This window comes from Ursus arctos, unplaced genomic scaffold (assembly GCF_023065955.2).
Source record: "Ursus arctos isolate Adak ecotype North America unplaced genomic scaffold, UrsArc2.0 scaffold_7, whole genome shotgun sequence".
NCBI lineage: Eukaryota > Metazoa > Chordata > Mammalia > Carnivora > Ursidae > Ursus > Ursus arctos.
The window spans coordinates 24,844,674-24,860,365 of record NW_026623089.1 but is presented as its reverse complement, the minus strand read 5'-3'; the positions used below and the strand labels follow the sequence as shown (position 1 = coordinate 24,860,365).

The 15,692-nt window shown below is 36.6% G+C and overlaps 1 protein-coding gene and 1 pseudogene across 3 annotated transcripts in view; both read right to left on the bottom strand.

The window, feature by feature from the left end:
- PCGF6 (polycomb group ring finger 6) overlaps window positions 1–14,560 on the bottom strand; it is a 34,319-nt gene extending 19,759 nt beyond the window's left edge. For all 3 annotated transcript variants that reach the window (XM_026494030.4, XM_057308758.1, XM_057308759.1), the window contains exons 1-7: window positions 11,930–14,560; window positions 11,089–11,188; window positions 10,902–10,998; window positions 10,073–10,128; window positions 9,913–9,972; window positions 8,919–9,027; window positions 3,961–3,988 (exon numbers count right to left, since the gene is read on the bottom strand). In XM_026494030.4, the coding sequence (XP_026349815.1) occupies window positions 3,961–3,988; window positions 8,919–9,027; window positions 9,913–9,972; window positions 10,073–10,128; window positions 10,902–10,998; window positions 11,089–11,188; window positions 11,930–12,286 (807 nt within the window). In that variant the 5' untranslated portion in view covers window positions 12,287–14,560. The remainder of the gene's footprint in view (window positions 1–3,960; window positions 3,989–8,918; window positions 9,028–9,912; window positions 9,973–10,072; window positions 10,129–10,901; window positions 10,999–11,088; window positions 11,189–11,929) is intronic.
- Window positions 4,922–8,910, bottom strand: LOC123000752 (40S ribosomal protein S12-like; annotated as a pseudogene).
- Window positions 14,561–15,692: the final 1,132 nt, after the last annotated feature.

Below are 15,692 nucleotides of genomic sequence, written 5' to 3'. Positions count from 1 at the left end.
TGACACTGACACTTTTTAACTTTTTTTTTTTTTTTGGTATGATACATGGTCATTAAAAAAAGAGACTCATCTTTTAAGAATACTGAAATATGCTGGGGATTTGTTTCAGAATAATACTAGAAGGGAAGTGGACAGAGGTATAGAAGAAATTAAATTGGCCATTAGTTAATTGGTAAAGCTGGGTGATGGACACAGGGAGGTCCTACTTTTCACTATGTTTAAAAATTTTCATAATTAATGGGGCGCCTGAGTGGCTCAGTTGGTTAAGCATCCAACTCTTGATTTTGGCTCAGATCATGATCTCAGGGTCATGACATCTAGCTCGTGTGGGGCTTGCTTAGGATTCTCTCTCCCTCTATCCTTCCCCCCTTGCCCACATGTGCTCTTTCTCTCTCTCAAAAAAAAAATTTGGTTTTTTTTGTAATTAAAAGTTAAAAAAAAATGACGAGAAAAATTATCTGGACTTTATTACTGCCTAGTGAAACACTATGAAATTGAATGTGGCAAATAGGATTTATGACTTTCATGCTACAGGTCTACATGGTAAAAAGTTTAACAACTAGGCAACACCTAGACAGACATACTTAAACTCAAAGATAAGATATAAAAACAGCTTTTTAAGTAGTAGAGAATACTAAGCTATAATATCAAAAGCTATAACTAGAACTCTGTTAAAATGACAGAATAAAAAGAAAAACAGTAAGATTGCTAATCTATTAACTAAGAAAGTATAAGACTGTTTTGGAAAGTACAAATCGTCACAAAATGCAGAATTAATAAGATCATTTGTTTCTGAAAGAGGTTCATCATCTCTCACAGGTATAAGGCCTTCAAATTACGTCTGTATCATCAATTAAAACTGAAAACTTAATGTCTTAAAACTATGGGAGAACAGTGTAATCAAACTTCTATATGCCTATCACCTAGCTTTATCAACTCAAGGCCAATCTTGTTTTAATATACCACACCCATTTCCCACTGTAACTACTTCTTGGCCCCCATTCCCCAGATTTGTTTTGGAGCAAACCCCAGACATATTTCATTTGTAAACACCTCAGTATGTATCCCTAAAAGATAAGAGATCTTTTTAAAAACATGATACCATTACCATACTTTAAAATTCCTTGATATCAGAAAATATCTAGTAAATGTTCAAATTTCACCAATTGTCTCAAATTTCTTACCCAGCAGGAAATGATTTTATTGCTTTTAGGGCTGTCATTAAAGAAAGAATAAAAATAAAACAAAGATTTTGTGAAAAAATATAATAACCAAATATGAACTCAAACTATGAATTCTAATTTTTGCATGTAATATTTTTACCAGATATATTTTTGTACTTTCAAAATGTATACACTAAATATATTACAAACAATACTTTCATTCTAAGTTCCCACTGGATCTTGCTTAGCTACTTTTTAAAAATTTAACAGCTTTATTGGGATATAATTCATGTATCATTAAATTCACCATTTTAAAGTATACAATTCAATGGTTTTTAGTTTATTTAAACAGGGTTGTGCAACTCATCACCACTATCTAATTTCAGAATATCTTCATCACCCAAAAAGAAACCCCAAACCAATTAGCAGTCACTCCCAATTTCCCGCTCTCCCCCGAGACTCTGGCAACCACCAATCTATAGAATTTTCTGCTTCTATGAATTTCTCTGTTCTAGACATTTCACATAAATGGAATCATGCATTATGTGGTCTTTTTGTGCCTGATTTCTTTCATTTAACATAATATTTTCAAAATTCATCCATGTTGTAGCATTTATCAGTACTCCACTCCTTTTAATTGCCAAATAATACTCCACTGTGTGAACATAACATATTGTGTTTATCCATTTACCAGTGGATGGATTTTTGGGTTGTTTCCAATTTGGGGTTATTCTCTCATAAATACTTAAGTTTATTTTTCAAATCAAATCCAAATAAACTCCATACATTGTAATTAGTTATATCTCTTGAGTCTCTTTTAATTAATATGTTCTTTTTTTTAAAGATTTTATTTATTTATTTGACAGAGAGAGACAGCCAGCGAGAGAGGGAACACAAGCAGGGGGAGTGGGAGAGGAAGAAGCAGGCTTCCCAGTGGAGGAGCCCAATGCGGGGCTCGATCCCAGGACCCCGGGGTCATGCCCTGAGCCAAAGGCAGATGCTTAACGAATGAGCCACCCAGGCGCCCCATAATATGTTCTATCTATATGTTTCCTCTTCACCTCTCTCTTTTATTCTGAAGAAACTAAATGTGCTGTAGCTTTCCACTGTCTAGATGTGGCTTATTATATTCCTACAGTGTCATTTAACATGTTCCTTTGTCCCCTGAATTTCTTGTAAATTAGTAATTAAATCTAGGAGTGTGATTAGCTTCACATTTGTTTTGGCATGAATACTTCACAGGTGGTATTGCCATCATATTTTTCTAATGTGTGACGATTGGAACTACATTAATATGCTAGGTCCACATGTGCTTCTGTGGAAGAAACAGGCTAATATTTCAACTTAATGTCTAGTTCTTTCTTCATGAAGTTTTTATACTCTGTTGGTTTGTGTGGCTACTACAAGTCATTGGACAAACATCTTCGGCAAACTCTAGGAGCATATGACACTGTACTTGTCCCATACAGAAACTTATATGCCACTTTCCCACCCACCATACTACTAGGAAAGAACTTCCTAATCATCATAAATCTGATATTTTACAACTTAGAATAAATTCAAAGTTACCAAACTTAACACTGTATTTGATTAGCTTCACATTTGTTTTGGCATGAATACTTCACAGGTGGTATTGCCATCATATTTTTCTAATGTGTGACGATTGGAACTACATTAATATGCTAGGTCCACATGTGCTTCTGTGGAAGAAACAGGCTAATATTTCAACTTAATGTCTAGTTCTTTCTTCATGAAGTTTTTATACTCTGTTGGTTTGTGTGGCTACTACAAGTCATTGGACAAACATCTTCGGCAAACTCTAGGAGCATATGACACTGTACTTGTCCCATACAGAAACTTATATGCCACTTTCCCACCCACCATACTACTAGGAAAGAACTTCCTAATCATCATAAATCTGATATTTTACAACTTAGAATAAATTCAAAGTTACCAAACTTAACACTGTATTCCTTCCATCACACTGATCTCTGGGAAACATCTATAATATACTTCATCCACAGAAGTACCCATCTATTCCTATGCTTTAATTCATGTCTCTAAGCCAATACCATATTCACAAAACAGTATACCCGACCAGGTATAATTCACCCAAGTATTAGTACAGACTTTGAAAAAGTCACTAAAAATCTAAACAGATCAAAGTCAGCTATTTCCTATATATTTACAAGGAACTATAAGGCCTGATTTAGACCTTTTTAAAAAGTTACCTTTAAAAAATAAAAAAAAAGGAGAAGTTACCTCTTCCTGAATGACTTATACTATAGGACTATAGGAGCAACACCGTATACAATGGGACCTGTGACAATAGAGCCTTTAAGACAACTCTGAACTTAGGTACATTAACAAAGGACTTCATTCTTACCTCTACAATTTCAGTAAATGATTGAAACAAGTCAGGGCAGGTTTACCTTGAGCCCAAAATGTTACATGCAAATAAAAATTTAAGCTCATATTTAACTCTGAATGCCAACTATGCAAAAAATACTTTGAAATATTTTTAAAAGTCACCAAGTTATCACAGTATTTGGTTTTAGAGTTTTAAAAATTTCTCACTTGTTTTCTTAGACCACTGTCCTGAATTAAAAACAAATCCCTACTTAATAACTCTTCTCATAAACTTATTATGAGAGCATTACTGAATGTACTTCATATTTCTACAACTTTTATTTATAAAACACTCCTGTAATGGAAAACAATCTCCACATGACTGCTAATCTGACTCTTTAATTGTGTACTATAGGGGCCTCCTGTGAAGTAAATAAAAATGAAATACCTTAAAATGTCCCGTGCCTTCATTAGCACTGAAAAAACGAAAGCAAAATTAATCAACATTTTAAACTATACGTTAAATCATACAACACAGAAAAATAACATCAATATAAATATTTGAAGAATATCAATCTAATTTTAAAACACCATCACCTAACCCTTTACAAAATAAATAAATGTAGTTGTCATTTCTGCCACCTAGTGGTAAGGCAAAGGCAATGTTAGCCACTATTTTACACCACTTTGTGCCCTTCCAGGAGTTAAAAGTATATCCTTAATATTTAGATTTCCCCGCATGTAGCATTCTAACATTTTCCAGTTTAAAGTAAAAACTTCTTTCTATCATAATTAATGTGTTTTTTTCCTTATAGTAACCCTTACAAGATACATTTCTTACAAGAAGGCTGCTAGATTTCCTGTTGTTTTACTTATAGCAATAATGGGCATGATTTACTCAGTTTGCTCTTCACCCTGAAGTACAAAGAGATTTCTTGATTAAATCGATTATGGCATGAGGAGACAAGGGGCACTAATTTTTGTTGGGCATCTATTATGTACCAGGCATTATATTAGGTCTTCATATAGGATGCATGTTTTTCATTTGGTCCTCATAATAGCCCTGCATATCAGGTATTAGCATTCCCCTTCTATAGATGAGGAAAATTAACCTCAGAGAGGTTTAAAAACTTGTGTAAGGTCACAGAGCTATTAAATGATAAAGCTTCAAACTCAGGTGTACCTAGCATCAAAATCCACATTTTCTCTTCCCTATCATGTTGTGAAGAGTAGGCCAGATCACAACTGCATCATCTATGGAATATTCTTAAAATACAAATAGAGAAATATATTAAAATACAACATATAAGCTATATTATAAATAATATTACAATACAAATATTATATATATGGATATAATAGAAACCTAAGATATATAATATAAGCTTAGAGTTGTAAAATAAAATACCCTATTTGTTACAAGACTTAATTTCTATAGAATCCATGATGTATGGTCATCTGGCTTCTGCTTAGGAACCTAAAGAGATAAGAGAGCTTCTTATCTGACAAGTCAGTTCATTCCATTTGTGGGCAACTTCATTAGAAATTGCTTGCTTGCACTGAAGCAGTAAGTTTTTCCCTGTAACTTACACCCACTAGTCCTAGTTTTGCCTTTTGGTAGTCTTGTGAACTAGACCCGATCTTTCCTTTATATGATAATCCTCTAAAGATCTGAAATGAACTTAAGGGGCTTATGATTGTTTTTTATTTTCAGATTATTTTTGTTCCTTCCCTTACCTCATATGACATGGTTTTCAAACCTTTTACTATTCTGGTTACACCTTGGCTTACCAACATCTCTCTTAAAATGTACTGCTCAGAGTTGAACATAGTACTCTAGTTGGAGTAATACAGCGTACAGTTGGATATCATCTCCCTGGTTCACTACATGCTACTGAGTTTAAGATTGCATGAAATTTTTACTGTATCACACTTATGTCATGTGAGTCCATTTTCTTTACTAGGCACATGTACAAATTACAGCACCACAGACTACTTTAACTTTTACTTTTGAATACCCTGCATTACTTCAATATTCATATATTGGTAATAGTTAGACATGGCAGGAATACCATAAGTTGATACTTAGGACAATCCTGTTAGTTGCTATTATAATCCCCAATTCAGAAATACAGAAACTGATGATGAGAGAAGTTCAGCTACATCCCAAGGGTTCTACACCTTGAGTTACTGAGACTCTTCAAAGGGTATGCTTTCTATACACACCACACGGCCTGTCTGAAGTTATTTCTTTTTATCATCTTCTACTTTACACACGGAAACTGAAGAACAAAAAAGGAGAAGTAGAAGACTATCTAAAGATCACGAAACACGCGTACCTAATTTAGGGGGGAAATCTAACTTCATATTCCAGTGGTTGAAAAATCACTGTTCACAGGCTGAACCTACCTCAGTGTTTTTTCTCCTCCAACTTAAGTGGGGTCAAAAGCTGGACCAAATTTGCTTTTGTACTTGCATCAGGTTAAAACTCCTCTGCCACTTGTCCTGCCATGAAAGAGCTGCCTATGGGCTACCCTCAGGAGCCTGACTTTTGTGGTAACATAAAAGCTCTCCCATGTAGTGAACTCTGGGGACTGGTGACTTCAAAAGGATTCTTTGCCTCTGGAAGCTTTCTTTCAAAAGGACTCCTTGCCACACTGGAAGCTTTCTTCCCCTCAACCAGTTGAAAATAGATAAAGAGCTATATTATGAGTTAGACTACTCATCATAATCATCAACATAAAAGGCTCAATTCTTTCTTTTTACAGATAGGGAAGCTGAAGCTCGGAGAAGTTAAAACTAAAAGTTCCATGAAGGCAAAGGCCATGGCTAACTTATTCAAGCTGTATTCTCAACAACTAGCAGAATGCTGTGCTGGTACGTATAGCAGGACCTTAATAAACATCTTGTGAATAAACGAAAAGCAATTTGTTAATGTTTACAAAGCTAGATAATACAAAAGCTAGGATTTAAATCTAGGTCCCTTATTCCAAGTGAGGGCTTTTTTTTTTTTTTTTTCTGTTTTTGGAACAAGAACCAAGTTTTTTATTTGTTCATTTCTTGCATTTGAAGTATTCCCCAATGTCATCCTTGGCCTGAGACTCTTTGCCATAGTTCTTAACCACCACACAATTGCAACCAACCACTTATGGGGTTTTTCCCTCTCTGATAATTTTATAGAGGCTCACCCATTCTCCTAGTTTCTTGTTGTCATCAACCTTAATTAGGTTGATTTGGTGTTCAGCATAAAGGGCCTCCATCAACTTGACATACATAGGCTTATCACAGTTAGATGCAAGCACACAAAGATAGGCTTGGTGCTTGTCAAAGGTTTTGGTGGCTTTGCAAATTCCACAAGCTAGGCCAGCATGGATGAGTGCGGTCTTCACCGCCTCTTGTAAAGCAGCATTAATGTCCATTACACCTCCACCAGCAATGCCTTCCTCGGCCATAGTGGTGGGTTTTGCGTGGAACCGAACTGAGTCCACCTGAGCCTCAGCCTCCTGGCGACTGGCAGCAGGGAAAGAGCATGAAGGCTCTTTTTTCTATAGCAGGGAATGTATTAATAATATAATAAGTTTGGTAAGTGGTAATGACTGCCTTGAGTACTGTGGTCAAGTTTTACCCATTAGGAAAGCCTGCCATGATTAATTATTGATTTCTGCAGTGGGCAAAGGAAGAGGTAATGGTGGCATACTCGTCACATATTTGCTATCTTTGCAACCCTGCCACTTTTAAAAAAATGTATAAAAAAAGCTGATCAGTTCTTACCGTGCATTGTAGGAAATGTTACCTTTCCCCAAAATATTTTTTAGAAATATAAATTCCTTTCGGTTTTTAAATTTTAATTAAATAGACTTATTAAAAATCAAGTTACATGGTAAAAATTCAAATACAATGAAAAGTAAGACTTTCCCTTCGTTGCCCTTTTCCAGAGGTAACTAGCTGCCATTTTTTTATATGTCCTTTCAGGAATGGTCTGTGCATGTAAAATATATGTCTATGCACATATTTTCCACCACTGTCTTTAAAATAAATAAATAGGAACACACTATGTATTCTCTTATTTTGGAGATTGTTCCATATTAGCACATACGCTGTCACATTAACACATAGTCATGTGCTATATACCATTATTTAACCAGGTCCCTTTTGGACATTTAGATTGGAACACATTCCTTATTACCAGAAATTGCTGGTTTAAAGTTTGGTTTTACAGTTTCTGTTCATTCCTCCAAAGGGATTTTTATTTCATTATCAACCACTACTACATGGGATTTGTGCAGGCATGAGAAACGTTTCTGGCCTTAAGAGGTCCTTAATATCAGCTGAGAACATAGGGTGACTACATAAAGAGATAAATACAACATAGCACAAACTAGATACAAGTAAGTGATACAGGCAACCTAAAATTAAAAGGAGGAAATAACTAAAAAGTAAAGTAGTCATCAGTGACATAAAATGGAAAGTTTTTTTTTCCAAAAAAGGCATTTTAGTTTATTCTGCAAACTATTTAAGTATTTTGAAAACTGCAGTTTGATACATGCCAACTCTGTGATCATGATAGTGTTTAACAATGTTGCAATATAATGGAGTACACCATATGCTACATAAAATGTTTGAAAGAAGCTGTTTATATGAATTAGAAAGATACACAACTACTTTAGAAAACAAATTGGCAAAACCAAGTAAAGTTAAAAACAAACATATGCTAAGATGCGGCAAATCTATACTCTTACAGAGAACTATCTTGTATATGTATGTATACACACACACACACACACACAAGGACATATGTATGTACACAAATATTTAAAGCAACATTATTTATAATAGTAAAAAAAAATGGAAACAAGCTAAATGTTCAATAGTACAAGAAAAGAAATTATGGTATGTTGATTTTGAGGGACTACCAGGCAACGATGAAAATGAACGAACTAGAGCTACACATTTCCACATGGATGAATCACAGAATGCCGAGTGAAAAAAGCAAGTTGTAAAACACAGTGATACCATATAAAGTTTTTAATGGACAAAAGCAATTCTACATATTACTTATGGATTAATACATGATATAAACATTTTTTAAAAATCATGGGAATGGAGATCATTACTTTTAGAAGAGTGGTTATTAACCTCCAAGAAAAGGGAGGAGTGACAGGAAGAGGTAGCCAAAGGCTTCTGCCATACTAGCATGGGTTATTTCTTAAGCCAGATGATGGTGATACAAGTGGTTGTAGTACTATTCTTTAGATCTTTTTCTAAGTCTTAAACATTTCATGATTAATTTTTTAAGAGGATATCAGAAAAACTTGATTTTACCTGACTTCAGGATCATTTTGTAACTGTTGGCACTTACCAAATTCTTTATTTTGAGGTTAAGAGGTAGAGGTTTAGGGTACTCACCCAATGAACTCTAGTAATAAAGACATATCAAGTTCAGGTGGAATACGAAACACTGATTCTAGGACTTTCTTAGATCTTCCTTTGCTTGAAGGGACTGGCTGTGGAACAGCTATTTAACAGCCAAAGAAAAAAGTTGAGTTAGAATAAAAATTTCATGAATTGAGATCTTTGAAAAATAATCACATATTATAAGTATGTTGACTATTTAAAAGATCATAAAGCACTCAATCTCCCTTTCTTTAATAACATTAACTAATCTGTCAAAGCCAGTGAAATTGCACCTGGAGACCACTCCACAATGGAAGACAGACATATGTGGCTGACTTTTCAGGGCCACAGAGAGAGATAATCATAACACAACAGATATGTTTAATCTTTAACAAGCACTACTGTGTGCCAGGGCTCAAGGCTCATACTCAGCACTGTACATGCACATTCTTGTTTAATCCTTATTATAATTTCATTAGTATATAGCTACTCTTTTTTTTTAACAGTTAAAACTGTAAAGAAACTGAGATTACTGTTAAAGTGAGATTAGGCAATATGTAGTAAATAGAAGAACCAGGATTTAAACAGAAATTTATCTAACTTTTATACTGTGACATTACCAACATCACAAAAACTATTTGAACAGTTACTATGTTCCAGGCACTGTTTTAAGTGCTTTGTATTACTCAATGTATCCTTACAACGATTTTATGAAATGTTACCATTTTCCCTACTTTCTAGATGAGGAAACTGAAACATTGAAGTAATGTGCCAAAATCACACAGAAAGTGTCAGAGCTAGGATCAAACTCAGTCTAGCTCCAGAGCCTATACTCTTTAATTTTTATAATAATTAAATTGGATTGTACTATATCTTTACCTTCATAATCTTTCTCTTTGATCATAAAATAACTGGCTATCACCAAAAAGAACCTCAAAGGGAGTAAATTTTATTAAGTTAGTATTCTTTAATCTATAAATACGTTATGATATACACCCAAACTTACCAGGTTTAGGTACTTCTAGACCTCTTTCTTTATAGAAATCATGCATTTGCTTTTTTTCTCCTAAAAAATGATAAAACACAGACTAAATTACACTTAAAATGTAACTAGTAGAGTCAGCAGAGATTCTGGGATTCACAACTATGTAATAAAACAAACTTACTTTCCTCTAGATTGATCACTAATTTGTACACTATGTCTTGTAATTGTCGGTCCAACCTAATAAAAGGAAAGGATGGAGAATACCTCAGAATTCAGCAAAATGCATTTTGGTACAGAGTGAGAGTGAATGATGCTCTTTGCAACTGTTTTCTCTTGGGAGCGGATATCTCTTTTTTCAGAAGTGAATTACTTTTAGGTAGCACTGGCTCTCACCTGAGATAACCTCAAGTAAATGAATCACATGTAATCATAAGTAATCACAGACTCTTGCATGGTTTGCTCAATTGTTCCATGTGTACTGGTCTTATTCCCTTGCAGAGACTGTATTTTCAACTTCTGTGTGTCATCTACAAAGCAATCTTCTATAAAGGAGTAAAAATGTAATAGTATTTGCTGAACAAATGAAAGCAATCCACTTTTAGTATTTTTCTTCCCTTAGGAAATGGAGTATGAACCGAAAATTTGGAAAAAAAAAAAACAAACCACAATGACCTATGACACACAGGTTTTTCTAAAGAGGCCAGTTGTTTCAGGCATTACTTTTAAAAAGCAGAATTCTAAATATCCCCAAAATGATAAGCCCTAAATTAGTCTCATTAACTCGAGTGATGGAATTAAAATCCTCAAAAAGAGAGGCCTGTGCTTTTTAATTTTTTTGTCCCCAGCAGATATCACAGTGCCTGGTACACAGTAAGTGTTCTTATATGTATTTTAGAGAATATGTACTTCCCTTTTTGAAACAGGTCAAGAGTTTATTCCCAACTGCACAACTAGAAGCTTCCAGAAAAAGTGTATTTAAAATACAAATTTTACTTATATATTTCACTCACCTTATGTTATAAAGAGGTTGTGTCTGATGTACCACTATGTTGCATTTTGGACATCTGTTGCTATAGTAAAAATGTCTTACAATGCAGCTTTTACAAACTATTGAAAAAGAAAATGTTTAAATTAGAATGCTTTAGAGACACTTCAAAAATTGAATGTATTAGTTCAAAATGTGAACTATATGCTTACACGTATGAAGACATTCTGTAATGGTAGTTGCATCTATTAAGTAACCTTTGCATATGGAACACAAGATGTATGGTGTCAGCTCAGAGAGATTAATGAGGCGCTGGAAATGCAATGGAAATAGTTTTAAATTAGAAGTCCTTGCCTTCTCATATTCTTAAACAATAATCCCCACATTTCATTACGAACAATGTGAACTTACTTTGCAACACGGAAACATGCTACAGTACCTCCAACCCTTCAAAATCCTGCTCAAAGTTACTATAACACAATATAAACCAATGTTTCAAAAAGCTCTCATTCTTTTGGATATATTGTATATTGCCAGACGAGGGGCATCTTACTTTATGAATTACTTACAAAATGGGCAAACTTTCCAGATACTAGTGTTTACGTTTAATATATCAATTCTGACTGTTTGGTGTTACCAACTTGATAATGTATGCGCTACCGCATTAAGAAACCGAACAAAAAACCTTCCCAATTAGAGACTGATGAGATAGGGAAGGGTTTACCATCCTCTGAACACCCTGTAGAAATGGACTGTTTCCCTGCCCGACTGTAAGCTCTTGGAAGGCAGGAGCACTGTACCCTTGGCGCCTACCCGCCTGGCATAATTTAATAATTATTTACAAAATAATCGCAGAAAGAGTCGGCAGGGAATCGGGCGCGTACCAGTCCGCGCCACATGCCTAGGCAGGTTGAGAGGGAGGGGTGGAGGTGGACGCGAGTGCCAAAGGCTGCAGCGACGAGCTGGGGACGCGGCCCGGCCCTTACTGGGGAGGGTTGGCTTCGTCCCTCAGGCCCCTCGGGCCCGGCGTGGTCTGGCACGGGCTATAAATACCTCCTCCTCGTCCTCTGAGTCCGGCCGACCCCCCTCCAGCCTCAGCGAGAAGTGGCTCATCTCTTCCTCCTCCTCCTCCTCTTCCTCCTCCAGCTCCTCATCCTCTTCCAACTCGTCGTCCTCGTCCTCGAAACGGCCCCTCATGCGGCCCAGGCTGCGCTCGGGCTCCAACTCAGGGGGCCGGGAGCCGGAGCAGCCTGGAGCCCCCGCCTCGGGCAAAGGCGGCGGGCCCTCCTCACCCGTTGCGGGTGCCGGGGTGAGAGCGGGGGGGGAGACCGCAGGCGGGGGCGGCATGGCTGCAGCTCCCTCGGCTTTGGCGGCGCCCGCACTCCCCGCGACCACCGAGACCCTCTCCATGCCGGGGGTAGAGACCGGGGGAGACGAAGCCCGGCGGCTTGATAGCGCGGGAGTTCTGCCTACCTACCTACGCTGCCAGTGCGCAGGCGCGGCAGACCTGCAGGGCCCGCTGGGAAATGTGGTTCATTGCCCCTCACCTAAACCTGGGCGGGCGTGCACGGAGCCGCTGTGGATATGGGGCAGGGCTTGCGGGTCGTGTTTAGAAGAAGCTCACCCAATTTTCCCTTTGGAAGGCTGACGCTCTCTTGACTCCCTTTTGTTTTACTTTTTTTTTTTTTTAAGATTTTATATTTTAAAGTAATCTCTGTATCGAACGTGGGGCTCGATCGTACAAACCTGAGATAAAGAGTCGCAGGCTCTACCCACTGAGCCAACCCGGCATCCCTCTTCACTCCCTTTTAAAAATGACAAAATTGGTACCGTTCCAGACAGCAGTATTCTGTCTGCATCAGTTGATGCGCAGAGCACTGAAATAGGTGTTAAAATGATGTTGTATTATGAACAATAATGATTTAAATTTGAGTAGTGATTGTGCGTTTCTTTCATTGAAGATTATTTCCATTAGGAAATATGACGTCTCTATTTTGAAATATGTAAGTTTATTTATTTGGAAGAATTAAATCTTGTATTGCCACAGGATGGAAATTTAATCTCCATTCGAAGACCATCCATGAGTCCCCATCACATAGAGGAAAGTCCATTATATTTAATTCAACAAACATTTATTGGAGGGCTACTGTAGCAGTAACTGAGACCTATTCACACACTTCGTCTCCCTCCCCCAGTTTTTTTTAGGAAAGATATTTGCAGTTGGCGTACTTTATTCTTGCTGACTAACATAGTGCCAGCTAATGTCATGATGCTTGCAAGCTGGATTCAGAAAGGAGTCAAAAGCTCCCTAATGAAATAATGCTGGGGGAAAAATCATATCTGAGAGAGACTGCGTTGTCACTGAGTAAAATTAATGCTAATTTGGGAGTGGTGTACATATTTCTTAGGGAATGGTGAGGAAATCAAGTCACTATGCTTGTTTGGGGAAAACTGAACCAGACTTAATGTGCCCCCGTTGCTTCTGGACTAGACTCTACCTTTCCCCCTGCAGTCCCCAAAGTCTGGTGAAGCCTAAGATACTGAAGTTTGGAAGATCCGAAAAGTGGAAGGAAGGAAATGTTTCCTCCTACATGGAGGAGTATAGAGCCTCGAGGGAGGGGAATGGGAACTAGACCAGGATATTGAAAGAGGACATTGAAGAGAGAGAGATTGAAAGAGACAGACATACACAGACACCTGAGATACTCTCCCTATTGGGCTCTAAAACTGTAAGAGCTTCCACATGATTACATTAGATAAAAGCATAGCTTCTAACCTTTCAGCATTGTATGAGCTACCTGACAAAAAAGAATTACTTGTACCATGAGCTTTAATTATAAAATTTTGATGTAGTATGATATGAAAATATTATTAATACTAATAAAGTTTTACTTTATATATAGTGTGACAATGTGAAATATTGAGAATCCCCAAATTTTAAAAAATACAATCAAGAATTGCATATTTTCAAAGCTGGCAAGCTGAATGAATTATGAATTTGTATTATTGCCACTGGGTAGTGTCAGGTTAGTTGGTAAACACAAATATCTGCAGGCTTTGTCAGTCCTACGGTGTGAAAGGTCGTTTTATGTTTCATTTTGGCTAAGCTACGATGCCCAGTGATTCAAACACTTACTTACTTAGGTATTGCTGTGAAGGTATTTGTAGATGTGATTAACATCTGCTGTCAGTTGATTTTAAGTAAAAAATAATATCCTATATAATCTGAACAGACCTCATCCAATCAGTTGAAGGGCCTTAGAAGTAAAACTGAGATTCCCCTGGAAGAGAAATTCTTCCTGAGGACTGCAGCATTAATCCTTCCCAGGAGTTTAAAGCATGTTGGCCTGCCCTACAGATTTCAGACCTGCTTAAGAAGCCCCCACAATTGTGTAAAGCAATTCCTTGTAATAAATCTCTTAATAAATATATATATGTCTTACTGGTCATGTTTCTATGGTAGACCAACTAATCCATATGGTTAAATGGCCTAATTGTGATATTTATAATATGCAAGGACTTCCAGAATATATTTATTTCACAAAATGAGAATTTCTTGTATCTCCATTGTGATCCAAGTGTGTTTCCACATCGAAGTTATATTTTGGCACTTATCAGGGACCTTTACATTTTGAAAAGGATCAGAATTGAATCATGTTCTAGATTGAGCTAGAACTTCCCTCTTACCCTGGATGCTAACTTGTTAAAATGGTGTAAATGTAAAATAGCAAAAGTGGATCTAACACAAACAGTAACTGTACTGCCGGTATGATGATTAGACTAAGAGAGATGCTATAGAGTTGTGTTTTTTGGGGGGGGGGAAGAGGTGTTGCTTTGACATTTCAAACAGAAAATCATATCTAGGGGGTGCCTTGCTGGTTCAGTTGGTGGAGTATGTGACTCTTATTCTCAGAGTTGTAAATTTGAGCCCCATGTTGGGTGTGGTCCCTACTTAGGAAAAAAAAGAAAATCATATCTCAAAACTATTATGAAAGTTTCACACATTAATTCACCAGGAGATGGCAGAGGTTGGTTGATTGTGAAGGATAGTATGCCTCCAGGTACGAAATTTTTAAAGCAGATCCATGACCAATATTGTGGGACTGGGGAATCAAGAAATCCATAAGTGTTCCTTGGGACTTGGAGTGATTTCCTGGTACTCTTTCTTCGTAAGTAAATAATTCACCAAATACTTTAATTTTTAAAAGCAGATTAAAAACCAAAGGGCTGAGGCACCTGGCTGGCTCATTCAAAAGAGCATGTGACTCTTGATCTCAGCGTTATGAGTTCAAGCCCCATGTTGGGTGAAGAGATTACTTAAATAAAAAAACTAACAACAACAACAACAAACAAAGGACTTTATGGTATCAATATTCATTTCAAAAAGTATTATTAAAACATTACAAATCACCAAATGCATGTGTTATATAAATAATTACTGATATAATTCTGACCCAAAATACAGACTCCAGTCAAGGTCAGGACTTGAGTTGAAGATATTATTTACACCTATTTCTTGTGCTGATTTGCTAACATAATGAGGGTTCATAAAACTCACAGCTTTGTCTTGATTTCAAGGATCACATGGCCAATGATCTAAAATTCTGTTCTGTTGCTCAAGTCCTACAAATCATGTGTTCTGATGTTATACAACAAATTGTATTTGTGAAAGTAAATCAAACTTTAGATTTCTCTGAAACAAGTCAGATTCCAGAGGTTTTAAGCATCATGGTACCTTTCCCAAATTAAAACGTGTTTTCCCAAATACCCCATCCCCAAACAGCCTCCTTAGAATTCCATTATAGAGTTTTGTAAG